Source organism: Lampetra fluviatilis, chromosome 54 (assembly GCF_964198595.1).
Source record: "Lampetra fluviatilis chromosome 54, kcLamFluv1.1, whole genome shotgun sequence".
In the NCBI taxonomy this organism is placed as follows: Eukaryota; Metazoa; Chordata; class Hyperoartia; order Petromyzontiformes; family Petromyzontidae; genus Lampetra; species Lampetra fluviatilis.
Genome location: NC_136328.1, coordinates 2,084,320 through 2,107,755, shown reverse-complemented (window position 1 = coordinate 2,107,755; position 23,436 = coordinate 2,084,320). Strand labels below are relative to the sequence as shown.

The following is a 23,436-nucleotide window of genomic DNA, read 5'->3' as shown; positions in this document are numbered from 1 at the left end:
TTTCTTTGTCAAGTTTTATTTTTAACGTTTTATTCAGTAAGTTTGTTAATTTTGAAAACTACTTTTTCAAATAGCGTTTTTTTTATTTCCTAATTCTGTACACAATTTGGGATCTCCAGTTTTACTCTAAACCAGCTCTAACCTTGCAAGAGGCTTCTGTGGCCCCATTCACATTATATTTGTCACCCTTTTGTGGCATTTTGGCGTTGGTTGAATTCCCCACAGCCACCGAGGGACGTACTTTCTGATGTCGGCACGCGAAATCCCGTGGACGGAACGAGCTAAACCAATCAGACTACGTCTCACACACACAAAAAAACGCATTTATAATTATGCAAATGATAACGTGCCCAATATTTTAGACATAAATGATGCTTGACTTGAGCCAGGCTCAAGTCTTATTTGAAAGCCGGGCGAAAGAGGTGGGGGCCTTTAAATGTCTCTGAAAAGTTGGTGTCGATCGAACGCAGCTACTAGTCCTGCTGCGCACATCTGGGTTGGCGTTTATAGTGTGCAGGAGTAACTTGTGCTGCCCTCCCAGCGAGCTGCAGAATAGTAGCGCAAAGGCAGCTGAGCGCCACTTAAAAACAATAATGACGATGTTGGACATAACGACGATGGTGGTTCTATCAGCATCAACAGCAATTTGCAAAATAATCCGTAATTTCCATAACTCTCCTCCAAAAATTGGACTGATGGCCAAATTACCGACATGAATAGAACACCTGGTCCCTTATCTAATTACTACAACTTTTATTTTTGACATTTACATACCATGAGGTCTTGAATTCTTTCCTAGGCGATGCCAACAGGGGCGTTGGCCCTCTCGTGAGTGAACTAAGAATGTGTTCGTCTCTTGCGAGCTTATCCTGTCGGTGTGGTTCCCAATTACAGACCATCTTCTTTTCTTTTTAAATCCTTTATATTAAGTTCGCTTGCTTGCTTGCGCACTTACGACCGTGCAAATCTTTCGGTCGTTGTTTAACCCACTTCCCATGATCCAATCGAGCTGACATTTTGCACACAGACTCGTTGTGCGTGACAATTTATTTTCGTGAAAAATGTTTTCCAAAATTTTCCACTTTTTAGGAATTTTTTTTTCATATTTAATTTAAAATACCAATGTGATAAAAATGAAACTCTTACTGAAGAAAAACAGAAATGAATAATAAAATAAAACCGATGCCACGCATATAAAGGATTTATAGTGAAAAACTTTTTTTTACGGGTTAATTTTTTTAGACATTGCATCCCAATGTTTCGCGCGCGTTTGTGGGTGTGCATTCAAAAAGCAGGTGTCAAACACGCTTTAGCAAATAACTCTTCAAACATTATATCACAACGCTTATTCACCCTTATCTAGTTAATTGTATACACGCTGGTAATTGCGTTCGGCTTGCAATCACTGGCAGACCCTGGCTAAATCAAACAGTAGGCAAGTTTGACATTAAGACACAGGCAATTACATACTGAGTAATGAGCCAATTACCATCACGGCATGCTTGGCATACACAGTTAAAACATCTTCTGCAGCTGTATTGTTAGTTTTGTCGGCTAGTAGTCGGTGTTCACTCCACTACATTGAGTTGAGTTCGATTCCTGTAGCCGAATCATTAAGTCATCTCTGCAAATAATTGGCCATAACAGCACAGCAATCACATCGGACCAACCTAGATATCCATTTTGTTGCATCACGTCCGTCAATTCTCCAGCACGCACTCCAAGCCCTCCTAGATGATCACGTTATAACACATAACTCGCACACACAGCCATAACTCTCCACCACCAACCACCCACAATACCCACTTACGCTCGCGCTCATCACACATCTGGTCATGCTCACATCCACACACAACATTCTCAAGCATCTAGAACCTCTAACTCTGCACCATCGACCTCCTCCTTCACCACTTGCCCACCTCACATTGTGTTCTTACTGAGGTCCGCCGATGCTAGGGGCGCCTGCTAACACACCATCCGTCAAAGCTTACTTTGCCAAAAACTCTGAAGCCCTCCCGAGTTCCAGTCAGAACCAACCTAAGCTACAGCTTGGTGAAGGTAAAGTTGTAGCCCTGCAAAGACTTGCCCACACCACTGCTGGCAGACAGTACTTCTCTAGAGGGTACTTAGACGTTGTAGCCCTGCAAAGACTTACTTAAAGTTGTAGCCCTGTAAAGACTTGCCCACACCACTGCTAGCAGACAGTACTTCTCTAGAGGGTACTTAGACGTACTGTTTCACGTCTTGCAAAGTCCTGGAAGAGGCGAGGGAGAGTACCCGCACTGGACCGACCACACCGCACGCGACCCTGCCCGTCGACCAACTGCCACTACAGCTTGGCCGCGGGCGAGTCCGGCAGCTCCACCACGACCTTGCCGAGGCTCCGGCGCGAGTACAGGTGCTCGACGGCGCGGTGCACGTCGCCCAGCCCGCGGAACGGCCCGCCGTCCGTGGCAGCGCCTCCGTCGACCGCCGCCAGCAGCTCGCCGCGTCGCACCATCCCCGCCAGCCGCTCCACGCCGGCCCCGTGCTCCGCCACGAAGTGCGGCAGGAAGAACCCGCGCACGCTCGCCGACTTCACCAACAGGTGCGCCTGCACGCTCGGCAGGACCCTGGCGGATTTGGTTTTTTTGTCACCGCCGGCGCTGCCCGCTTCTGCCCGGTAGCCCTCGATGTAGCCGATGATTATGAGGCGGCCGCACACCGCCAGGCTGTTGACGGCCGTCTCGAACGTGTCGCCGCCCACCGATTCGTACACCACGTTCACGCCCTTGGGGCACTCCTGGGGATGGGAGAAACGGTAACACACGTCGCACTGAAGGTAACAAGCGACAGTAGGGTGCCACGGTGGCTAGGAGATGTTAACGACCTCGCCTGGTATGCAGGGGGTCATGGATTGGATCCCGACCCTGACATCTGTTGCTGTATATTTGGAGTTTGCATGTCTCTCTCCCCGTGGTTGCTTGGATTTTTCTCCAGATCCTCATTTAGAATCAACGTGCGTATAAGAGTATTTGGCTCCGATAAATTCCCACATGATAAGCCACTTCATTTAGTAATAATTTGTGGCCAGGTCGCTTCTGAAAAAGAGCTGTATAGCTCAGCGGGCCTTACCTGGTAAAATAAACACGTTCCTTCGGAGTGGGCAGGTAGGAACTTGGTTGGACAGCGCATTCGTGCACGACAGAAAGCTCGCGGTCACGTGACGCACTTCAACCAATCCGGGAGCGTACATGTTTGGGAGGGGCTATGCACGACAGACAAATACTCCCTGGTGGGCAGTGTGGTACTGTTGTTCCTACCTGTAAAAATTGTTTAGACAGCACCCCAAATGTCACTTATTTCGCCAATGGTGGTGGTGCACCGACGTGTGTGATTTGGCACGAGGGTTTTCGTGATTTGGCAACACTGTGATATAGAGCACGATGATAACAATGGTCAAAAAAAAAAAACATTTTTTTCTGGCCTGGACTTTTGCAGCTGTTCTAGACTAATTTCAGGGTGCTGATTCCAAATCTGATCTCAGATTTGCTCTATCACATCTCATTTTATGCTATCGGCATACCCCATTTTCATTGATTTTACCCAAAATTAACTCTGTCACTTATGATTGCAAGTTTTTGCGAGTCAGTGACTGCTTTAGTGTTAAAATATGGTGCTGTATTTTTAGGAGAGTGTGTTTATAATATCATTTTATGTAGATATCCACATTTATTTAATATTTTTCTTCTGCAGTTTTTATTGGAAATGCAATATTTGATATCTCAAAAAACCTGATGCCAGATTTGGAATCAGCACCCCAAAATTACATTAAAACCCTTGGAATACCTTATGCCAGAAAAAGTGTGTTGACCAGTGTAATCGGACTGTCCGTTTTGCAAAATATCATATCTCGGCTTGTATTGTACATTACGAAATAGTTATTAACCATTAAATGAGTACTTTCCAAAAAAAGGTGTTTGTAGTAATTTATGGCGTGGTAGTTGTAAGACGAGATTATATTTGAGATGCACGTAATTATATAATTATTCGTGTAATAGAAAGCGTGTGCGCCGTGTACGTTACAGGCTGTAAAGTTGACATTATTGAAAGATTTATGCCACGTTGAGTATTCTGCTGTTAGAGAGCTTTCAAGTAACCATTATTCATACTGGAAGTATGGCAATGGGAAGAAAAAAACAATTACGTAAAAATGTCAAATACAATTAAAACAGTGCGGGGGAAAGCGATGCAGCAATGATTGTCTGCTAAATAATTGCTTCGTATCCTGAAAAAACACATCGTAGCAAAATGGCAACCACCTCAATCCGGGCCCTCCAGGAAAATGATAGTGAGACTATCCTGGGTAAAAAATTAACCCGTAAAAACTAAGTTTTTCACTATAAATCCTTTATATGCGTGGCATCGGTTTTATTTTATTATTCATTTTTGTTTTTCTTGAGTAAGAGTTTCATTTTTATCACATTGGTATTTTAAATTAAATATGAAAACAAATTTTTTCCTAAACAGTGGAAAATTTTTGAAAATGTTTTTCACGAAAATAAAATGTCACGCACAACGAGTCTGTGTGCAAAATGTCAGCTCGATTGGATCACGGGAAGTGGGTTAAAAAACGACCGAAAGATTTGCACGGTCGTAAGCGCGCAAGCAAGCAAGCAAGTGAACTTAATATAAAGGATTTCAAAAAGAAAGGAAGCATGACATATTTACATGTGCAGCCCTTTGTCAATTCACTGCTAGATGATGATGGGGCTAGTTTGACCATACTTCACCACGCTGGTCAGTGCTAGTTGTGAAGGCAGCAAGCACAGACATGGTGGTACAGTACAGGGTGGTCCATGTCTTGTGACCCCCTCCAATTAATTTACTCCAAATTTTTGTTCATTTACATATTTATTTACAACTTTATTTACATATTAGTTTACAACTTTATTTACATATTAGTTTACGATAATAGGGAGTTTCCACTTTTTTCTGGCAACAAAACAAATGTTAAGATGTTAAAACACCACACTGAAACCTTTTTACAAGGAATTATGCCTGCATTAACCACAATGCTTGTGGTCAGAATGCAAACAAAAACATGCTCTGATAATATATGCATTGTCCTTGAAACTGATTGGCCCACACCAGAGACAGCTTTCTTTTGAGCCTCGTCTCAAACGGTGTTAGACCAGAGGACGCCTTTTGGCTGTCTCTGGTGTGGACCAATCAGTTTCAAGGACAATGCATATATTATCAGAGTGTGTTTTTTGTATTCTGACCACAAGCATTGTGGTTAATGCAGACATGAATCCTTGTAAAAGGTTTCAGTTTGGTGTTTTAACATCTTAACACAACTGTTTTGTTGCCAGAAAAAATAAGGGGTAAAACATATGATCATATTTTGGCACTGGGAAATGATGTAGATATTCATTTATGTTTTAAATTAATCTTACTTAAGTAAAGTATATACATGTTACAGAATTAAATTTGGGTCACAAGACATCTGGACTACCCTGAACAGTAAAATTTTAGATTACGCTGCACTGTCCTCTGTTGATGTGTTTTTTGTGAGCACTGCCCGCACATTCGCGTGGGATACACGGCTGTGGTGGAGGGTGGGTGGAGGGGTGAGAGGCGTGACGTCAATATGCACGAACCCTTCTCAGCGTTGTGCAATGTGGGTGACGTCATCACACAGCTGGGCATTGATGATGTCACCCCCACGCACTTCCCTGCAGCCAACCAAATTTGTTTTGAGTATACCAATCGTGGAAAAAACCGAAGAGTATATACCAATCGTGGTCGAGTGGTGGCACTGTGGTTAGTGTATTGCACTATGAGCCTTTTGACCTTGGTTCAATTTCCGGCCATGGTTAACATCAGCAGGAAGTGACATCAGAAACCTGTCCTGGCTACCTCCAAACTCGCCAACCGGTGCTGACCAAAACTCGCCAATCCGCACTGACCATGGTGGTTAAGTATGGTCAAAACTTTTCTTTGGGAAACCATCACCCATTGGAGTCTTGAGAATGGGTGATATGTATTTTAATTATCAGAATTATGAGCAGAAATGCAATATAAATGTTCCCTTTGTTTCACCCCGAATCATCCTTTACATATGAGATTGATAACATCTCAGCTGACATTATTTAAACATTTTAAAATCGACATAATTTACAGAGGAAAGCAGTTCACCAAAAACATGAATGCCACGCACCTACAGTGCATACATTGTTTTACTATTCAGTGTTAGTAGTCAAGACATACATCAAATGCATACGGCGTCACCGTCTTTTAAACTGGGATAATTATCCATTTAAGATCTCACCTGCAAGGGCTTTGAAGAGCACACAGAATTCATTAAGTGAAGAGCTGTAATTGTACGTTCATTTTTAATGACGTGGGAATAGGCATACGCAATCGCTCAGATTCCTGGTGTTGTCACTAATGTACACCTTCTGCAGCTTAATGTCCGTGTGTGTGTGAAGCGGCGGTGTCGTAATCAGTGCGCTGCGCTACAAACCTAGCGACCCAAGTTCGATTGCTGCTCGTGGCCAACACCGGTGACGATTATTTAAACCGGTCCTGGGCCTCCCCTATGCAGACTCAGCCTCAAATGTGTACCTCGCACGAAGTGCCTAGCGCGACGTTTAAAACATAGCCACGTGGGAGACAAAGGCGGCCGAGCGTTCCAGACGGCCGCAGAAGCGTGTCTGAAGGGACGTGCGACCACGCGGCGGCCGTCTGTCGTTTTCGATGGTCAGCCGAAAGGCCAGAACGTCGAAAAATCTCCACGCAGCCCAAGATGCGTGGGGACCCGCATTCCACGCCCCGTCGAAAACCCCTCGCACCTCCTTGAGCACTTTGGCGAGGCTCTCCTTGCGCACGTTGATGGGCCGGTGGCACCCGAGCGTGGCGAGGAAGGCGGCCTTCTCGTCGGATGAGCACGTGCCGAGCACGCGGCACCCGGCGCGTGCCGCCAGCTGCACGGCGAACTGGCCCGTGCCGCCGGCCGCGGCCGTCACCAGCACCGACTCGCCGGCGCGCAGCTCCGCGGAACGCTCCAGGCTGAGCAGCGCGGTGAGGGCGCTCACCGGCAGCGTCAGGTACTCGGCCTTCAGCTGGTGACAGGAGCCATTCAGAGAGTTGGGGGGGGGGTTATGGGGACATGGTCTGGGTCGTGTTGAGATTGCTTGGCGGCGCCTTCGAGGTGAAACGCGACGAAAGTTGTGTTGACGTAGTGTCTGCATTTGTGGGCATTGGGGGAGTGGTGCAGCAAGTATTAAAAATAATTATTTGGCCACTTTGTTCCACGATAATTGATCTGTGGTATGCAATCCCCTTGAGTTCCACATGACATTTCTAGGCGGTGAGACAAATGACAAAGGGATATATATTATAATTTCATTAATTATTTGCAATGGTGATCGTGGCTTTTCTGCGTAACGGTTTGCCAAGCAGGTACAGCCACAGGATTATGTGATTTGCGCAACTGATACGGGCCAGCTAATGTGCCAAGTCAAAAACATTCACCTCCAGTACCCGATTAGTGCGCCGTCGATACTGGCAGTGAAGGATACAAATCGCTTGCAGGCCATTTTGAAGCTGTAGGCCTCATGTGCCCGTGTGCTGAATTATAGTCGCGGGCTGGATGTGGCCCATGGGCCATAAGTTCCCCACCACTGAATTCTAATAACATAGTCGAGCACAACACCGCATATCCAACATTCGGTGGAATAAACTACAGGCGGATATGCGAAACGGCTGCGCGCGTAAATATCTGTAGAAATGACAGCTACACCACGCACAAGCACTGTACTGGGTGTGGGCAGTTAATCGGCCACTGCAGATAAGCGACGGTCGGATGTCGCGACGTCGCACTGCGCACGCGATCGACGCACCTCCGGCAGCGGGAAGATGCTTGCGGCCGGGACGACCTTGTACTCGGCGAAGGCCCCCTCGGCGGCGTAGGCGACGGGCTGCCCCAGCGAGAAGCGTGCGCTCGCCGCCAGCCCTCGCGCCACCACCGTGCCCACTGCCTCCAGCCCCGCGTCGAACGGCGGGCGCACGCGCGGGTTGTAGCGCCCCGCAGAGAAGTTGATGTCCGACGCGTTGATGCCCACAAACCTGCGCGAAGGATCGGTAACCGCAATGCCGCTACCAACCCGGCAACCAGGTTCTCGCACCCGTCCTTCCATCAACCCGCACTGGCTGGCCAGCATGGCGCGGTCTAGTGAAAAAACTCCCATGACTCAAATAGAATCGAGACACCTTCATCCGGCAGTGTATTGAAAAAAGGCTGTACGTTATTGTTTTTTATATTACATCGTACTGTATAAATGGTGGGTAGCAGGAGACTTTATGTGTTTAGTTTGTTGTCCTTTCCCCGCACCTCCGATTAGCACGGTTGGATACATACGGTGTGAAAGAAGTTCAGCATACATACATACATATAACGAAGTGGAGCAAAAGCCATTGTTGAACTGTCTTATTGTGCTCCCACCTCTATGCTCGCCGCCTTCACAAGCCAACACCATAGAGGTTTCAGGTTTAAAATGTGAGAATCCCAGCTGCTGCACTGTATTTGGAAACTGGATATGCATAATTGGTAGGGGTGCACATCTGTAATCCAGTGCCTTAGAGGTGCAGATTACACAGACTTGATCAACTACACCTGGGTCTCTGGGCAATTATTTAGGATTATGAACATGAGCCAATACCAGAAATAATTGGTACTGTATATAGGATGGGGTTGGAGCGGTGGTGCAGTGGTTACAGCATTGCTCAACAAACCCAACGCTATGAGTTTGATTCCTGGCCATGTTTAAAGTCAGTAGCGAGTGATATCTGAGCAGGTTACTGGTTCTCCCCTGACCTTTACCAACCCGCACAGACCAGTTTGGTGAAGTAAGGATGTTGACCTCCCATGCCACGTCAGTCACGGCTGTTATATGACCATACTTCACCACGCTGTCAGCGCTGCCTTGTGGAGGCGGCAAGTATAGAGGTGAGACCTCAATAGGGAAATGCCTCGTATGTACGTATGTTGAATTTCTTTCGCGCCGTACATAGCCAACCGTGCTAATCGGAGATGCGGGGAAGGACAACTTCAACTGCTTCTTGCGGTTAGTGTTGTTGTCCTTTCCCCGCACTTCCGAGTAGCACGGTTGGCTACGTACGGTGGTGCGAAAGAAGTTCAACGTGCACACGTACGTGCGTACGAACAAAACGAGGCGCTGGCGGTGACGTTGGGCCACCATTACCTGTTGCGCACCAGCACCTGGTCGCTGTCCGGGCTCGGCACGGGCGCCTCCTGCAGCTGAACGGCTTCGCGGAAGTCGGTGCTGAGCACCGTCACCACGAGCTTGGAGTGCGAGCGCGGAAGCGGCCGTCCGCCCTCCACGAAGTGCTGCGTGTACGACATGTCGATGATGCCGCGAGATGGAAGGCGCAGGAGGCGTCGCGGCGGCAGCAGCAGCGTCACCAGCCGGGGAGCGCCAGGTCCAAGCATCGCGCGCGGTCCGCTCTGGGGACCGAGGGCTCAAAGTCCCACGCCACGCTCTTCTCGTGTTTGCCTTTTGGCAAGTTGGGAAATCCTTCAGTGCTCCGGGGCTTGAACCTGTGGACTGTGGTACGCACAGAATCGCAATGGGTAACCAGTGTTCGCTCTGCTCATTTCATCAGTGCTGGAGATATTTGTCGTCAAGTGTTTTTATATGTTTATTTCAGTCGGCGATTGACTGTGCGCGGACGAAAACCATCAAGCGTGGCAATGCCTACCACTAACACTGAACACAACAGCGTTCCTGACTTTGAGGAGTCAGAACGTACGAATGAGGATGTGGACTACTAATACAAATATAATATAATACAAATCAGTAACGTAATCAAGTAACATCATAAGAGGCTGCAGTGGACTGCATGGGAATTGATACGATACGTACAGTGTATTAAATGATTTACGGAATGCATTAATTGGCTGACCTGATAATATTGACATGATAAAAGAGTGGACTAATATTTGACTGCTTTAGTCGACTAGACTAGGAGTAACACTAAAACGGCATCCTCTTGACTTTAAAGACTTTACACTAAAATTCCACCCTATAGGCGAGGGTTGGTGGAACACGCGTGTGTTTAACCATCCAAACCCGCTGGGGCTCACGAGGTGGCCGGAAGATGTCAGCAGAGAAAACGGTAAATTGTTGAAACCTTCGTGTCATCCACTTAAAGCAGTGGTCCTTCACCTGGGGTGCACGCATCCCCTGGGAGTGCGAGATGCCCTTTCTGGGGGTAGCTGAGACATGGCCAGATTTTTTTAGAAGGTAAATAATCGAAAACACAAATTAAGCAAGGGCACGTAAGGTACAACTTTGTTTCATCAAACCCTATCATGAGGTTTCCTTGTATAAAGGTTATTGGTAGTAGTCGTACTATACTCTGTGGAGAGCGGTGGGGTAGCGGTTAGCACACTGCGCTACGAACCCGGCGACCCGAGTTCGATTCCCGCTCACAGCGACGATTAGCTGAACCTGTACTGGGCTTCCCTAGGTCGACTCAGCCTCAAATGAGTATCTGGTGTGGTGTGTAAACATCGCCACTGAGGAGACAAAGGCGGCCGGGCGTGGTGCTGGCCACACACCCCCTCGTGTGCCGTGCCGGCCTTCATAGGGGCTCGTTAACAGGACTTGCCCCTACAGTCTGTGCAGGCTATACGGGGGATCTTTGCCTTTGTGTTATACTCCCCATGTGCTTTGTATTACCCATTTGAACATTTCGACACCATCACGAATAATGTCTTCATTATGAGCCATGGTCAATCCACTACTGGATGTAAAATAATCCATGAAAATAATCCACCCGGCAGCGTACGTTCTCCAACAAGCGTGAGGATTATACAGCCATTGTTATCACAGCAACATAGTGCTGTGGTGGTCTAAATAACAATCTACTACCCTTTGTTGTCAATCCACTGCTGGATGATGACAGGCCTTCCCCACGCTGTGTCGGTCATGCCAGGGGAGGGGTGGGGGTGTGAGTTTGACCATACTTCACCACGCTGGTCCGTTGCGGGTTGAAGCCGAGGATATATTCAGGGTGCTTCGAAAACATGTTTTCACACTTAATATGGGACTATCGTTTTTAATGGAAAAAGAACGGATAATACGCTGTAACAGGATAACAAATGTAATGTTAATAGCTTCAAAAAGTACGAGTCTCCACTTGTTCGCCACCATTGTCAACGCATTACCTGGAATCTTCTCCAGATGGGAGTGTGGCAAATTATAGGAAGTGTTAACATTTTTTTGAAGCGCCCTGTGTGTTTATATATACACACGATATGCTCTACATACTGAAAGGTCACAACCATTGATTCTCCTCCAACTTAGCCGATGACGCCTGCCCAATGTACGGTGGTCAACTACCCAGACTCCTCGGTGGTCAACTACCCAGAATCCTCGGTGGTCAACTACCCAGACTCCTCGGTGGTCAACTACCCAGACTCCTCGGTGGTCAACTACCCAGACTCCTCGGTGGTCAACTACCCAGACTCCTCGGTGGTCAACTACCCAGACTCCTCGGTGGTCAACTACCCAGACTCCTCGGTGGTCAACTACCCAGAATCCTCGGTGGTCAACTACCCAGACTCCTCGGTGGTCAACTACCCAGACTCCTCGGTGGTCAACTACCCAGACTCCTCGGTGGTCAACTACCCAGACTCCTCGGTGGTCAACTACCCAGAATCCTCGGTGGTCAACTACCCAGACTCCTCGGTGGTCAACTACCCAGACTCCTCGGTGGTCAACTACCCAGACTCCTCGGTGGTCAACTACCCAGACTCCTCGGTGGTCAACTACCCAGACTGCGCTTCAAAAGGCCACCGATGATGACCTGAACTTACCCGATGACCTCACACGATGACCTTAACCAATGACCTCACCCGATGACCTCACCCGATGACCTCTCAATTTACAAACCGCGGGGGGTAGTACATTTTCCCCACGCTTTTGAGCCGACATCGCATCAGGTACTCATTTGAGGCTGAGTCGACCACACACACTACACACACACCGCACACACACACCACACACTGCGCACACACTACACACACTACACACACACCGCACACACACACACCACACACACACACACACCACACACTGCACACACACACTGCGCACACACTACACACACTACACACACACCGCACACACACACACACCACACACTGCACACACACACTGCGCACACACTACACACACACCGCACACACACACACACCACACACTGCGCACACACTACACACACTACAGACCAAACACACACACACCGCACACACACACTACAGTACACACACTACACACACACCACACGCACTACACACACTACACACACACTACGCACACACACTACACACCAAACACACACACCGCACACACACACACACTACACACACACTACACACTCCACACACTACACACGCACACTACAGTACACACACATACACTACACACACACTACACACACACCACACACACACTACACACACGCAGTAAACACACTACACACACACACCGCACACACACTACACACACCACACACACCGAACACCCTGCACACACACTACACACTGCACACACACACTACACACACACAGTACACACACTACACACCACACACACACCACACTACACACACACACTACACTACACACTCCACACACACCACACACACACTAAACACACACACCACACTACACACACTGCACACACTACACACACACTGCACACACACACTACACACTCTACACACACACTACACACACACCACATACACTACACAAACTACACACACACTACAGCACACACTACACACTACACACACCACACACACTACACACGCAGGCTTCGTGCTGTAGACACAGTCGGTGGTAGTACACTGTACCGCGTTGCTGCGACGTAGATTACCGCAAAGCCCTGGGCCGCGTGTCCCTCCCTGCCACCCTCCCACACAGCTCACACGTGTCACATTCCTCCCCGCAGGTGGCAGTGTCGGGCTTGATTGCGATCGTGGGGAGCTGTGATGTCCACCCCCCACTCCTGGGGCATGCAGCATGCAAGGGGAGCACCCCCACAAAGTCCCCCTGGTGGCCAAAGCTACGAGTTTGGCTTGCATCCCACTGGGATTTTTGCACACAGCGTTGGTGTACGGTGATTTTTAAATCCTTTATATTAAGTTCACTTGCTTGCTTGCTTGCGCGCTTACGACCGTGCAAATCTTTCGGTCGTTTTTAACCCACTTCCCGTGATCCAATCGAGCTGACATTTTGCACACAGACTCGTTGTGCGTGACAATTTATATTCGTGAAATGTTTTTTCCAAAATTTTACACTTTTTTGGAAAAAATAAATTAGATTTAATTACCAATTGCTTAATGGTGGCAGGCAATCATCTGACCCATAGGTGGCAGCCATCTAAAGCCAGAGGACGAGATGACTCTAGCCGCCACGCATATAAAGGATTTATAGTGAAAAACTTTGTTTTTACGGGTTAATTTTTTTTTCTGCAATGTTTTGCTGTCTTTTCTTGTATTTCTGTTTGCACTTAGTCACATATTCACTTTAAGATGTTTTTTGTTCGTGTTTTTTGTTTGTTGCGGTTGCACCCGATTCAAGAGCCGAATGGCTCACAGGGCTATACCTAATAAATGAACTTGAAGTTGCGGGGGCCTCCCCCCCTCCCACCCCTTGACAAGCAACATCAGTGTAAAAGAACAACAACTCATTTAAAACGCGGTTTACATAAAAACATTTTTTAAAATGAAAATGCTTTCCATTTAGTCGAGGTTGCGTTGTTTGCGAAGACGGATTGTGCCCCTCCCACACCCCACACCGCGCCTCCCTACAGCGTTAAATGTTCGAGACCGTGAGGACGATGCGATCCCGTGAAGAGAGGAGAATAGCCGCGGGGTGGTGCGACGGGGCGGGGAGACAAATCACAAAGTTGGGGGGGGGGCTCACAAAGTTGGGGGGGGCACGAAGTTGGGGGGGGGGCAACCGGGGCCCCACCCTGACTGATTGCCGCACCACCATCACCACCCAACCCACCCAAATCTCTGATGTGACAATGCAAAGTTCCTATGTCACTGGGGTATGCGCAGCGGTGCGCTGCGAACCTGGCCACCCCGAGTTCGATTCCCGCTCACCGGTGACGATCACTTCCGCACCGTTGTGCTGGGCCTCCCCTAGGTAGACTCGGCCTCAATTGGTTTACCTGGTGCGGTGTGGAGTAAACATCGGCCAACTGGGAGACGATGGTGGCTAGGGCGTTAGACATTGATGATCAATGAAATATTGATCTGTACGCATTTTGAAATGTCAGCTAAAAAATTGCGTCGGTTAACAAAAAATGTGAGAAGCATTACGTCGGTCCGATTTACGACCCACGTTTGCGACGCTTATAGAACGTTGCCGTGGTTCGATTTAAGACGCAGAAACTTCATTTGCGACGCATCTTCCCACTTGACTCCTCTAACACATTTGAACAGTGATGTTTCTAATTTGAAACGGAATCGAAAGTCAGTGAGTATTTTTTTTCTTTTTCTTCAAAAGGTCAAGTCACCTTAGCATCAGAATGTAATTAAAAAATTTCATTTTTAAAATTGCTTTGTGTAGATTTTCATAAAAAATTGTATATTCAGTCCTGTACTGTGCACTTAACACTCTTGCCCTCTGAGTTTATAGCACGGAGGGACTGTTTTCTAACATGAATAGTGGTGATTATTTCATATATATATTTTACTATATCCCATATTTCTAACCTTTTTTGTGTGAAAATTTTGGTTTCTAGCCCGTGTTCGGCAACGTAGCCAGCACGCTTTTGGAGTCACCGACAACACGAGCCAAGGACAAACACCGCAGACACAATGGGCATCTTCCTCCCTTCTGGCGTGTTTAGTCAACGCACATTATTACACGTGACGGACCACGCGTGTTGTACCAAAGGGTGGCACAGTCGGGTTTTTTTACAATCGGGTTTAATTGTCTTTTTATATTAAACCCGATCATCTGAGATTGGGAGAAATCCGGTTTAATTGGTTCTAATTGCAGAACCGCACTTCGACAACTTCTCAACGATGGGCTTCATCCATTCCAAGCGAAGGAACTCACTGGCGCCCACGATTGTGGAGGAGAAGCTCCTCGTGTTCATCAAGACCAACCTGCCCGCCGCATTCTACGACTACCCCGTGCCCGATGGCCCCGAGTACGATAGCAGCACCGATGAAGAAGCAGCCTAGGCCTTGGATCAGAGTTTCGTATTCATTAAACCAGGTTTTAATTCCCCGAAATCGGGTTTAATTGTATTAAAGAAAAAAACCCGATGCCTGCCGCTGGAAAAATCGGGTTTTTTCCACTCATGGTTGTTCCCAGCAAAGTCATCAAGATTCTGGCTCAGGACAAAGATGGATAATGCTTGGATGAATGTGGTCTATCAAAAGATTTTGTAAAATTGTTACATTTTTGAAGTAACAAAAATAATCATCCTGAACATTATTGTCGATTCATTTCTTGCTTAGAGTAGTTTAGATTTTACTATCGCATATAAATCCCTTAGGTGAGGCTTCATAGGCTCTAATTGAGGCCCAAATGCCCCCAAGTCCTCTGCAGGACCGAGGAGATGTGGGCCCGAAATCTTCTAGTTAAACTAAGGATACATTTTATTGTATTTTCTGAGGGAAAATTCATTATTGTTCGATTTTAGATTCTATTTATTTCAGCAAGAAGGGCCAAAATGAGCTCGATTTCATAGGTGTTCTGCGACGGTACAGATGTTCTACAGTGCATATATTAGTGACACAAGCAACGAACAGCAGGACAAAGTTAAAGAATGTAAAAAAAAACTGCAAGGACATTTTTCTTACTTTGACAATTGACTGACGATTGGTCCTTAACACTCCTCAGCTCTCTCGTAACTTTATAATTGTTTTACTGCCTTTGCACCTTCATGGCATTTCAGTTATGACAAGCCTTAGCTTATAACATTTTTAGCATAGGTCTATCTATGATCGAGTCTCTGTAATTGCAATTCATCCCCAATACGTACAAATATAACCCTTTCCTCTGGCACGAACGTGAAAAATCCAACAGAGGGCAACTCCACCCAAGTCTGGCTTCCTAAATTCTTGGTGCAGTGAATCGTAATTCATTTGTGCCCAAAATAAAGGGGGCCGTTGTTGCTATCTGGTTATTAATGCCATAGATAATTTTAGTTGCAAGACAAACACACGCAGGTCACGGGCAAGGTTTCAAGGGTTTCTGTCGGTAGCTTTCTCTCACACCAAAAGTGAAACATTCATCTGACTTATTTGGTTGCGGCGTTGCAACAAGAGTGGGACTGATGCAATCTTTCGTGTTAAGCATTCGCCAAGTGTCTCGTTATCGCAGGTGAATTGAGAAAGCTGACGTGGATAGATGGATTCGTGTGTGGACTGCGAGGTCTCGCAATACAATACAATTTGTATTTACACAATATTTAAATGCAACCGCATCTCAATAGGCCTGCGTGCAAACATGAGCAGCATGGGTAAATTAATTATAATGTAGGAGAACAGGAAAGCTCTGAGCTTGGAGTTGATTCAGCAATATGGATGGCTATAGGATGGAGTGCCAGAGTGAGAAATCAGAATCCTGATTTAGACTGCGGAAGAAAATCGATTAGCTATGAAGATATTTTTACAGCTGTCCGGCAGGAGCGGGCAGAAAGTCACAACAACAATACAACAGCCGATAGTTGAGTGCAAAGTAAGCTAGTCACTAAAAGAAATCCAGTACAGAGACTGCTTTACTTACGAATGAGTTCGGTTCCAGAGTTTTGTTCGTAAGTGGATTTGTTCGTAAGTCCAACTTTACTCCTGTCGATTCCAAAAATGTTGTACGGCGTGTACACTAAACACGGGGGGATGGCTTTAAAAGTTGTATCATCTTTTGTAGATGTAGATGCCACTTGTTCTTCACGTTTTTCAGGTGCAGATGCCACCACCGTCATCTATTGCGGAGTGGTTGAACTTACGACTCTCGATCGAAACGGGCAACTGGACACATGGACCAGGTTTTATTCTTATCTCTGTAAGTTCGTAAGTCAAATGTTCGTAAGTAGAGGATTCCCTTTCGATTTAAAGCTTTCGTGGCTGCAGGGATTCATCTTCTTGGTTCTTTCGGTAAAGTAACGTAGAATAAAATAAAATTATGTTATTTTATTATGTTTTATTATGTTTTATTTTTATTATTTTATTATTCCCTTCTACGTGACTTTACTGAAAGAACCAAGAAGATAGAGGCTTCCCCGTATATAAGTACAAATTGCAAAACACGGTGGCAACAGCAGAGCAGGAGCGACCTCCGGCATCGTGAACATTGAAAGGGGGGCTTCAACAGAACGTCAATGGTATTGCTGAAGCATAGAGCGCCTGAATGTGGGAGGTGGAGTGGCAGTGGAGACGCCAGGGCCTTGCGAGGATGATGTCCCATCTAGCAGGGCTGGGAAGCCAACGGCGGGGCCGTCTGAGAAGCTTGTCTCGGACTTCAAAGTTGTGGGCAAAACCCTCAAATCGAGTTGGTTGGTTTTCAATGCGGTGATACTCTAACAGCGACGAACTTTATAGTTCGATGTTGGTTCATATATATTGGATTATCGACACGAGAGACGGATAGAGCTAATCCAAAATCATTTTCAGCATTAAAATAAAACAAAATTCTAACTACAACATAAATACAATAATAACTCGATATACAGAGTAAGATGCGTTCCTGGAGCCTCGGATGTTGAAACTTAGTATCGTGAATAACTTATAACAGTACTATGAGGATGTCTTCCCAGCCTTCCTAACTTACCATTTCATACCATAAACACTTCATTGCTTACCATTCATTTTGTAAACAAAGCCATTTAAAAATATAAATGAATAGTATACGTTATACTGTACAGTATTAAAATTAAAACAAACTGACCCAAGTATTCGAAAGATAGTGAAGAAACATAATTTACTTTAAATTTCCATAGTCCTGTCGATCGATTAATGTTTTGTCCATTTCAGTATATGTATTTATTATTTACCGTTATTTTTAGCTTTTTGTGTAAAAAAATCCAAAGTTTGTAACACCGAAACTTTGTTTATCGAATGTACGCATGTACTGTATGTAGTTTTGATGGGATAGTGTATTGTTTCAGAGCTTTAAAAATGGGATTTTGTGAACTAATTGCTTTGATTTGATGATAGAGGTGTTAAGTCTGAGCTTCCTGTGAACAGCCAGTGTAGTATCTCTGTAGACGAGCGAGCTGTTTAGTTTTTTTTTTTATAAGAAACCCCTATACTGGCTGCAGAACAGCAAGTGTATTGTGCGATAAATAGGCCTCTATTAGAAGAGTCTTTGAGAATAAGTGCTATTAATGCCTTGTGGAACTGTACTGTACCATTATGTATCCCGTTAATAAATAACCAAGAAGCTAAATACATACATATCTGAAGAATTACTTCATTTTACAGAATGTCATGTATAATTCACACATTGTCATGAAACATTATTTTCACCAGATCATTTAAGTCCCGGTAAATGCACATACGTTTTTTTGGGTAGGTTGCATAATTTCTCCAATTTACAAACGGCACTTTGTGTGAATTATATTTCTGTTTCTAGAGATTGCCATTGATTGTTTTCCTGATTATTTGTGTGTGTCTCTGGGCAATTATAAATTACTTTCAATGGAAATCGACCGGTAAGGTTTGTATGCATGCTCCAACGCCACGTATGCAGCTGACCTACAAGTTATACTTTAAATAACGGATTATCAGCCTTGAGAAATATATTGAAACTCTATACTGTAGTGTAAAAATAGTTCGGCTTTATATATGGTTGCCACCTGTCTGGTGTTTTCCCCCCCCAAGGTCATACTCTTTGAGGTAGTCGTCCTGGGCAATCTTCCCAGAATATTTTACATGACAAGTCCACCCTTTTTATACCCCCCCCCCCCATGATATGCCCCCGTGCTTTGTACCACTCAGCTGTGTCTCAGTTGGTAGAAGTCTTGGATCCTTGAGACCATGCATCAACCTCTAGGTCAACTTCAGGACGTTTTCTCAGCTCTCACTTCTTTTGGAACTCAGTCCGAGAACTTGGCTTATAGAGGCACCAGCATTGACGAAGCTTACCACCCCTGAGGTAGGAGTAACGGAGACAAATCGTGGCAAAGAGAATATCTCAAAATACCGGAAGAGCGGAGAAGCGCATGTAAATGCGTTGTCTTGATCAAGACGAACATGTGTCATCGAGTTCATAGCCGCTGATGGTTGCATTTACAAAGCAACTGACTAACACCGGGACTATGCGTGTCCTGGGAAGACTCACAGATTTATCAGGACAGCTACCTCAAACAGAGGACGATTCTGGGACAACCAGGACAGGTGGCAATCCTAGCCTTGACACTGTATTCGACTTAGAGGGCCCGGATTTGGCAGGCCTTGATACACGCCTTCACATCAATGGCTGCTGGTCTTCGCCCCGGCTTGGCATGTGAGTCCTGATCTTGAATCCAAGATTGGTTGATAAAGCTCCAAAACAAGGGGATGCAATCAAAATCCTGCCCTGCTTGGTAAACGTGGGGGTGGTGGCAGTGGTTTGTTCACTGGAGTGAATTTGATCACTACAAATTGCCGCGGTGGCGAGATGTTAACTACCTCGTCTGGTATACAGGAGGCCGTGGGTTCGATCCCAACCTTGACACCTGCTGTATATTTGAAGTTTGTAGGTCTCCTCTCCACGTGGTTGTGTGGATTATTCTCCGAGTTTTCCCTCCCCATCTAAAAACACGCGTTTAGAGTTATTTGGCTGTTATTAATTTCCACATGACAAGCCACTTCGTTGAGCTATCATTCGTGGCCAGGTCGCTTCTGAAAAATAGATATGTAGCTGCTCAGTGGGCCTTACCTGGTCAAATAAAAAAAACATGGTTTAGATTATTGTGCTGAGTAATCATACCTTGACCGTAGTGGTAAGGTATGGTAAAATAAAAACTCCCATGACTGGATATGGTACCGATAGGTCTTCAATGCGGTAGTGGATTGACAAAGAGATGAAAATTATTTTGAATTCCTTGATTGTACTATTATGTCAAAGTCTACTCTATAATGTGGTAAGTTTTCCATGTTAATGGTTAAGGTAATTTACATTGTTCTGCCCTTGCCTACATTGAGGTGGGTAATAAAATACCCTTTTGTTGTTGAAGATCTCACAGACTCGTATACGTGTGTGCAGACATGCGCCTGGTTCACCGTGTGTGTTTTATATTTGTGTGTGCAGTATTTTTAGAAGCATTAAAAAAATGAGTTTTTCAAGAACCCAGAATACAGTGGGAACATCAAAAGGAGGACTGTGTGTACGCAATACTTAATAAAAAAATAAAACAATAAAGGAACAAAAACAATATCCGTACTCGAAAAGTTTCCAAATATGTATTTGTACAGTGTGTCTCTATTATCAACGGATATATTATGTCCCTTGAAATATATGTCATTTGCGAAGTATTTTATTGCCTACACCAGTCCTGGGCCTCCCCTAGATCGACTCAGCCTTAAATGAGCACCTGCTACGGTGTGTAAAACGTCGGCACTGGGGAGACAAAGGTGGCTGGGCATAGTTGTGGCCACACTATCTCCTCGTGTGCAATGTCGTCCTTAATATATGCTCATCCCACAGCACTTGCCCCTAAAAGTCTGTATGGCTACAGGGGGGATCTTTATCTTTTGTTTGTACCTCGGGGCGTGTCAGATTGAGATCCCACATGCTTTAGGTATATCATGTCTTTGAAGGTTTGGAGGTGGTGCAAGTAATTCAGAAATTACTACGTCTATATAAACCCATACGTTTAATTATATACAATCTAATTAATGTCAGAGAGTCGAGTGACAAAGTCAACAAAACTTCGGTTTACTCTACCGCGCGAATTTACAGGCAGTCTGGGTGGCAACTGCCTGGATTTTAAATGTCAAGTTCTATTTTACACGCACTACCCGTAATCCTGAGCCTCAGACATGTGAGGTGATGTGGCTAAAATGTTTTTTTGTTGACAGTGAAATGTAAAGTGAAAAGTGAAGAGACCCGCACTAGATTGAGCTCTCGATGATATTTAGTCTTCAACTTTCACGACGGCCAAACGTCTCGTAGGAGGTCGTAATACTCACACTTTACCCCACCACACACTGCCCGGCCAATCAACTAACCGTGGTTGTATCCAATTGCACCGCTGGGTGGACACATGCGGAGGTAGGCGATTTAAAAAAAAACTTTACCCATTGCTTGAACTGCCGCGCCTGGAAATAGAACCGGTGCTTATGAATTGTGGCCGGTGGTGACCATTCCTACCACGGCACCATTAATCCCACTGCCATGCTGCCAGGAGATCGAACCGGCAAACCTCTGGGATTGCAAGTTCAGTGTGCTAACCATGACAGTGTGGCAGTTTGTAGAGTGTGGGCTTAAATTATTGGAACCTGGGAGCAGTCTACACCAAGATGGGCCACGTTAATTTAGAAATCTCGATTGGGCTCCTATTGAGGCTCGTAAACAAAAGGCAGGGCCCTCTTGACTTCTGCCCAAGATTCTTGATTCATAATGCTCAGCCAATGCCTGTTGATATGGTGCATATGTACACCGCGCGTATGTGTGTGTGTATGGTGTATATTCGAGGCATGTGCGTGTGTGTGTGTTTAGGCCATGTTATTTCTAACAAATCAAAGGACTCTGCCTTCTCAGCCTCGGGGTAAGAGAGCAACCGCTGTTGTAAAATGCGTAAGTACACAAAGCAAAGACGCACGCAGAAACGCATCTGCAGGGACACAAAGGAACACACTCTCGCTCACACACACGCGCGCGCGGTGCACCAAAACTACACGCACGCACATGCAAAGCATTTTTTCTGCAATTTGCATACATTATGCAAATGTGTCTTATTAAACACACAAGCGCATAATTAACACCGAAGCTGGGCTCATAAATCATTTATTGTTAAGTGTGCCTATCTGATAATTCAAACGCTCATCTTTATCTTTGTTGGCATCGCAGCTGGCTCTGTTACATGGGTGACACATCTACTGGGCCATTTCATAAAAGTGGCAGATATAACGGTGGAAGTCAAGGAAACATGCAGGGCATGTGTACAGCCGATTTCTCTCGCTGAAAACAATGCATCGTAAATGTGTCCGCAACACACGAGCATACCTGGCGCGTGCAATATTGCACACACAAGCGAGCATATGCTTTGCTTGTACGTGCATTTAAGTGTGCGTGTACATTATCTTTGATTGGATGCATACATGTACTGCGTATATATAATTATATATATGCATAGACTAATATAAATTTTATATGCGATACGTACATGCACGCACACACACACACACGCGCGCGTGTGTACGTGTCGAGTCTTGGTAATTGCTTATTGACATGCTGTATTTTGCTGCAGCGTCATCATTTTCCAAATATTATTTATTTTTGCACATATTAAAAAAAATCCTTTATGTATGAATTCTATTGAAATTGGAAAATATCATTGTTAAAATACGGCTTATGTCTTAGTCATGTGGTTTCACCAGTGTGGTATAAATATTGTTTTTTTTTTACAAACCTATAAAATATTTTGAATTAAAACGGCACGCACGCATGCACGCATTCGGACAGTCACCGCATAGCAAACGTAGAATTAAATTACAATACAGTACACAATAATAATGGTGACATTCGGTAACTCAAAGAGTCAAAATAAATGTTACACTTAATCGTGTTCGTGCTTTCTCTTTATAATTGTACGAAACGGCGCGTGCCGTCAATCTGCGAGTGGATTGGCGGAGTCAAAGAAGGACGTCATCTATCAGCCATAAATTTATATAAGGTTACATAAAAGGTTAATGTAAAAATGTATATACGTGGCAGGAAAAAAATAAAAAGTCAAAGACATAAAAATACCAATTGAGATTAGAAAACGAAAAACAGTAATAATATTAAAAGAAATCTTGCATATACAATGTGTGGCATTTTCCAAAGTGTTGGTTTATTGCAATATTATAAATGTCAAAACTGGCAGCAATATAGATTTGTATGTGAGAAATAATCTTAGCAATCCACATTCTGCGGCATTAATATTTAATCACAGCTTGCCTGCTCACAAAATACTTCTGAGCATAAACAATTCCTAGCTGCTGTAATGACGTTAACCTTTTTAACCCAAAGCATTAAAAAAAATTCAAACTCCACATGGGGTCCTCCGGTTGGGAGAATTTAAGAGCTTTGTTTATACAATACAGTTTACAGTTGTTGATATTATAATCTACGCATTTTTTTATTCCATCATCTTTCTTCCCGAGTGAAATAATATTAGCACAACCTACTCTGTCAGATTAAGG

General features: G+C 45.2%; 1 protein-coding gene across 3 annotated transcripts; it reads right to left on the bottom strand.

Annotated features, from left to right (window-relative positions):
• PTGR3 (prostaglandin reductase 3) lies at positions 1–13,019 on the bottom strand. 3 transcript variants are annotated; one of them, XM_078879553.1, is made up of 5 exons: positions 12,931–13,019; positions 9,249–9,611; positions 7,887–8,112; positions 6,837–7,106; positions 1–2,782 (listed from the first exon to the last, which is right to left on the bottom strand). In XM_078879553.1, exons 2-5 carry the CDS (start codon positions 9,494–9,496, stop codon positions 2,330–2,332), a joined length of 1,197 nt encoding a protein of 398 aa, XP_078735679.1. In that variant the 5' UTR covers positions 9,497–9,611; positions 12,931–13,019; the 3' UTR covers positions 1–2,329. The 3 variants fall into 3 exon arrangements, with proteins under 3 accessions (XP_078735679.1, XP_078735680.1, XP_078735681.1); XM_078879554.1 differs by having other exon boundaries at positions 12,954–12,984; XM_078879555.1 differs by lacking the exon at positions 12,931–13,019 and adding an exon at positions 11,888–12,040.
• Between the last annotated feature and the right edge of the window lie 10,417 nt (positions 13,020–23,436).

Coding starts and splice junctions, on each gene's coding strand:
- PTGR3 (XM_078879553.1), bottom strand. CDS start 9,496: ATGCTTGGACCTGGCGCTCCCCGGCTGGTGACGCTGCTGCTGCCGCCG. Junction 8,113..9,248: donor CAGGTGCTGGTGCGCAACAG/GTAATGGTGGCC, acceptor TCCTTCGCGCAG/GTTTGTGGGCATCAACGCGT. Junction 7,107..7,886: donor GCATCTTCCCGCTGCCGGAG/GTGCGTCGATCG, acceptor TCCTGTCACCAG/CTGAAGGCCGAGTACCTGAC.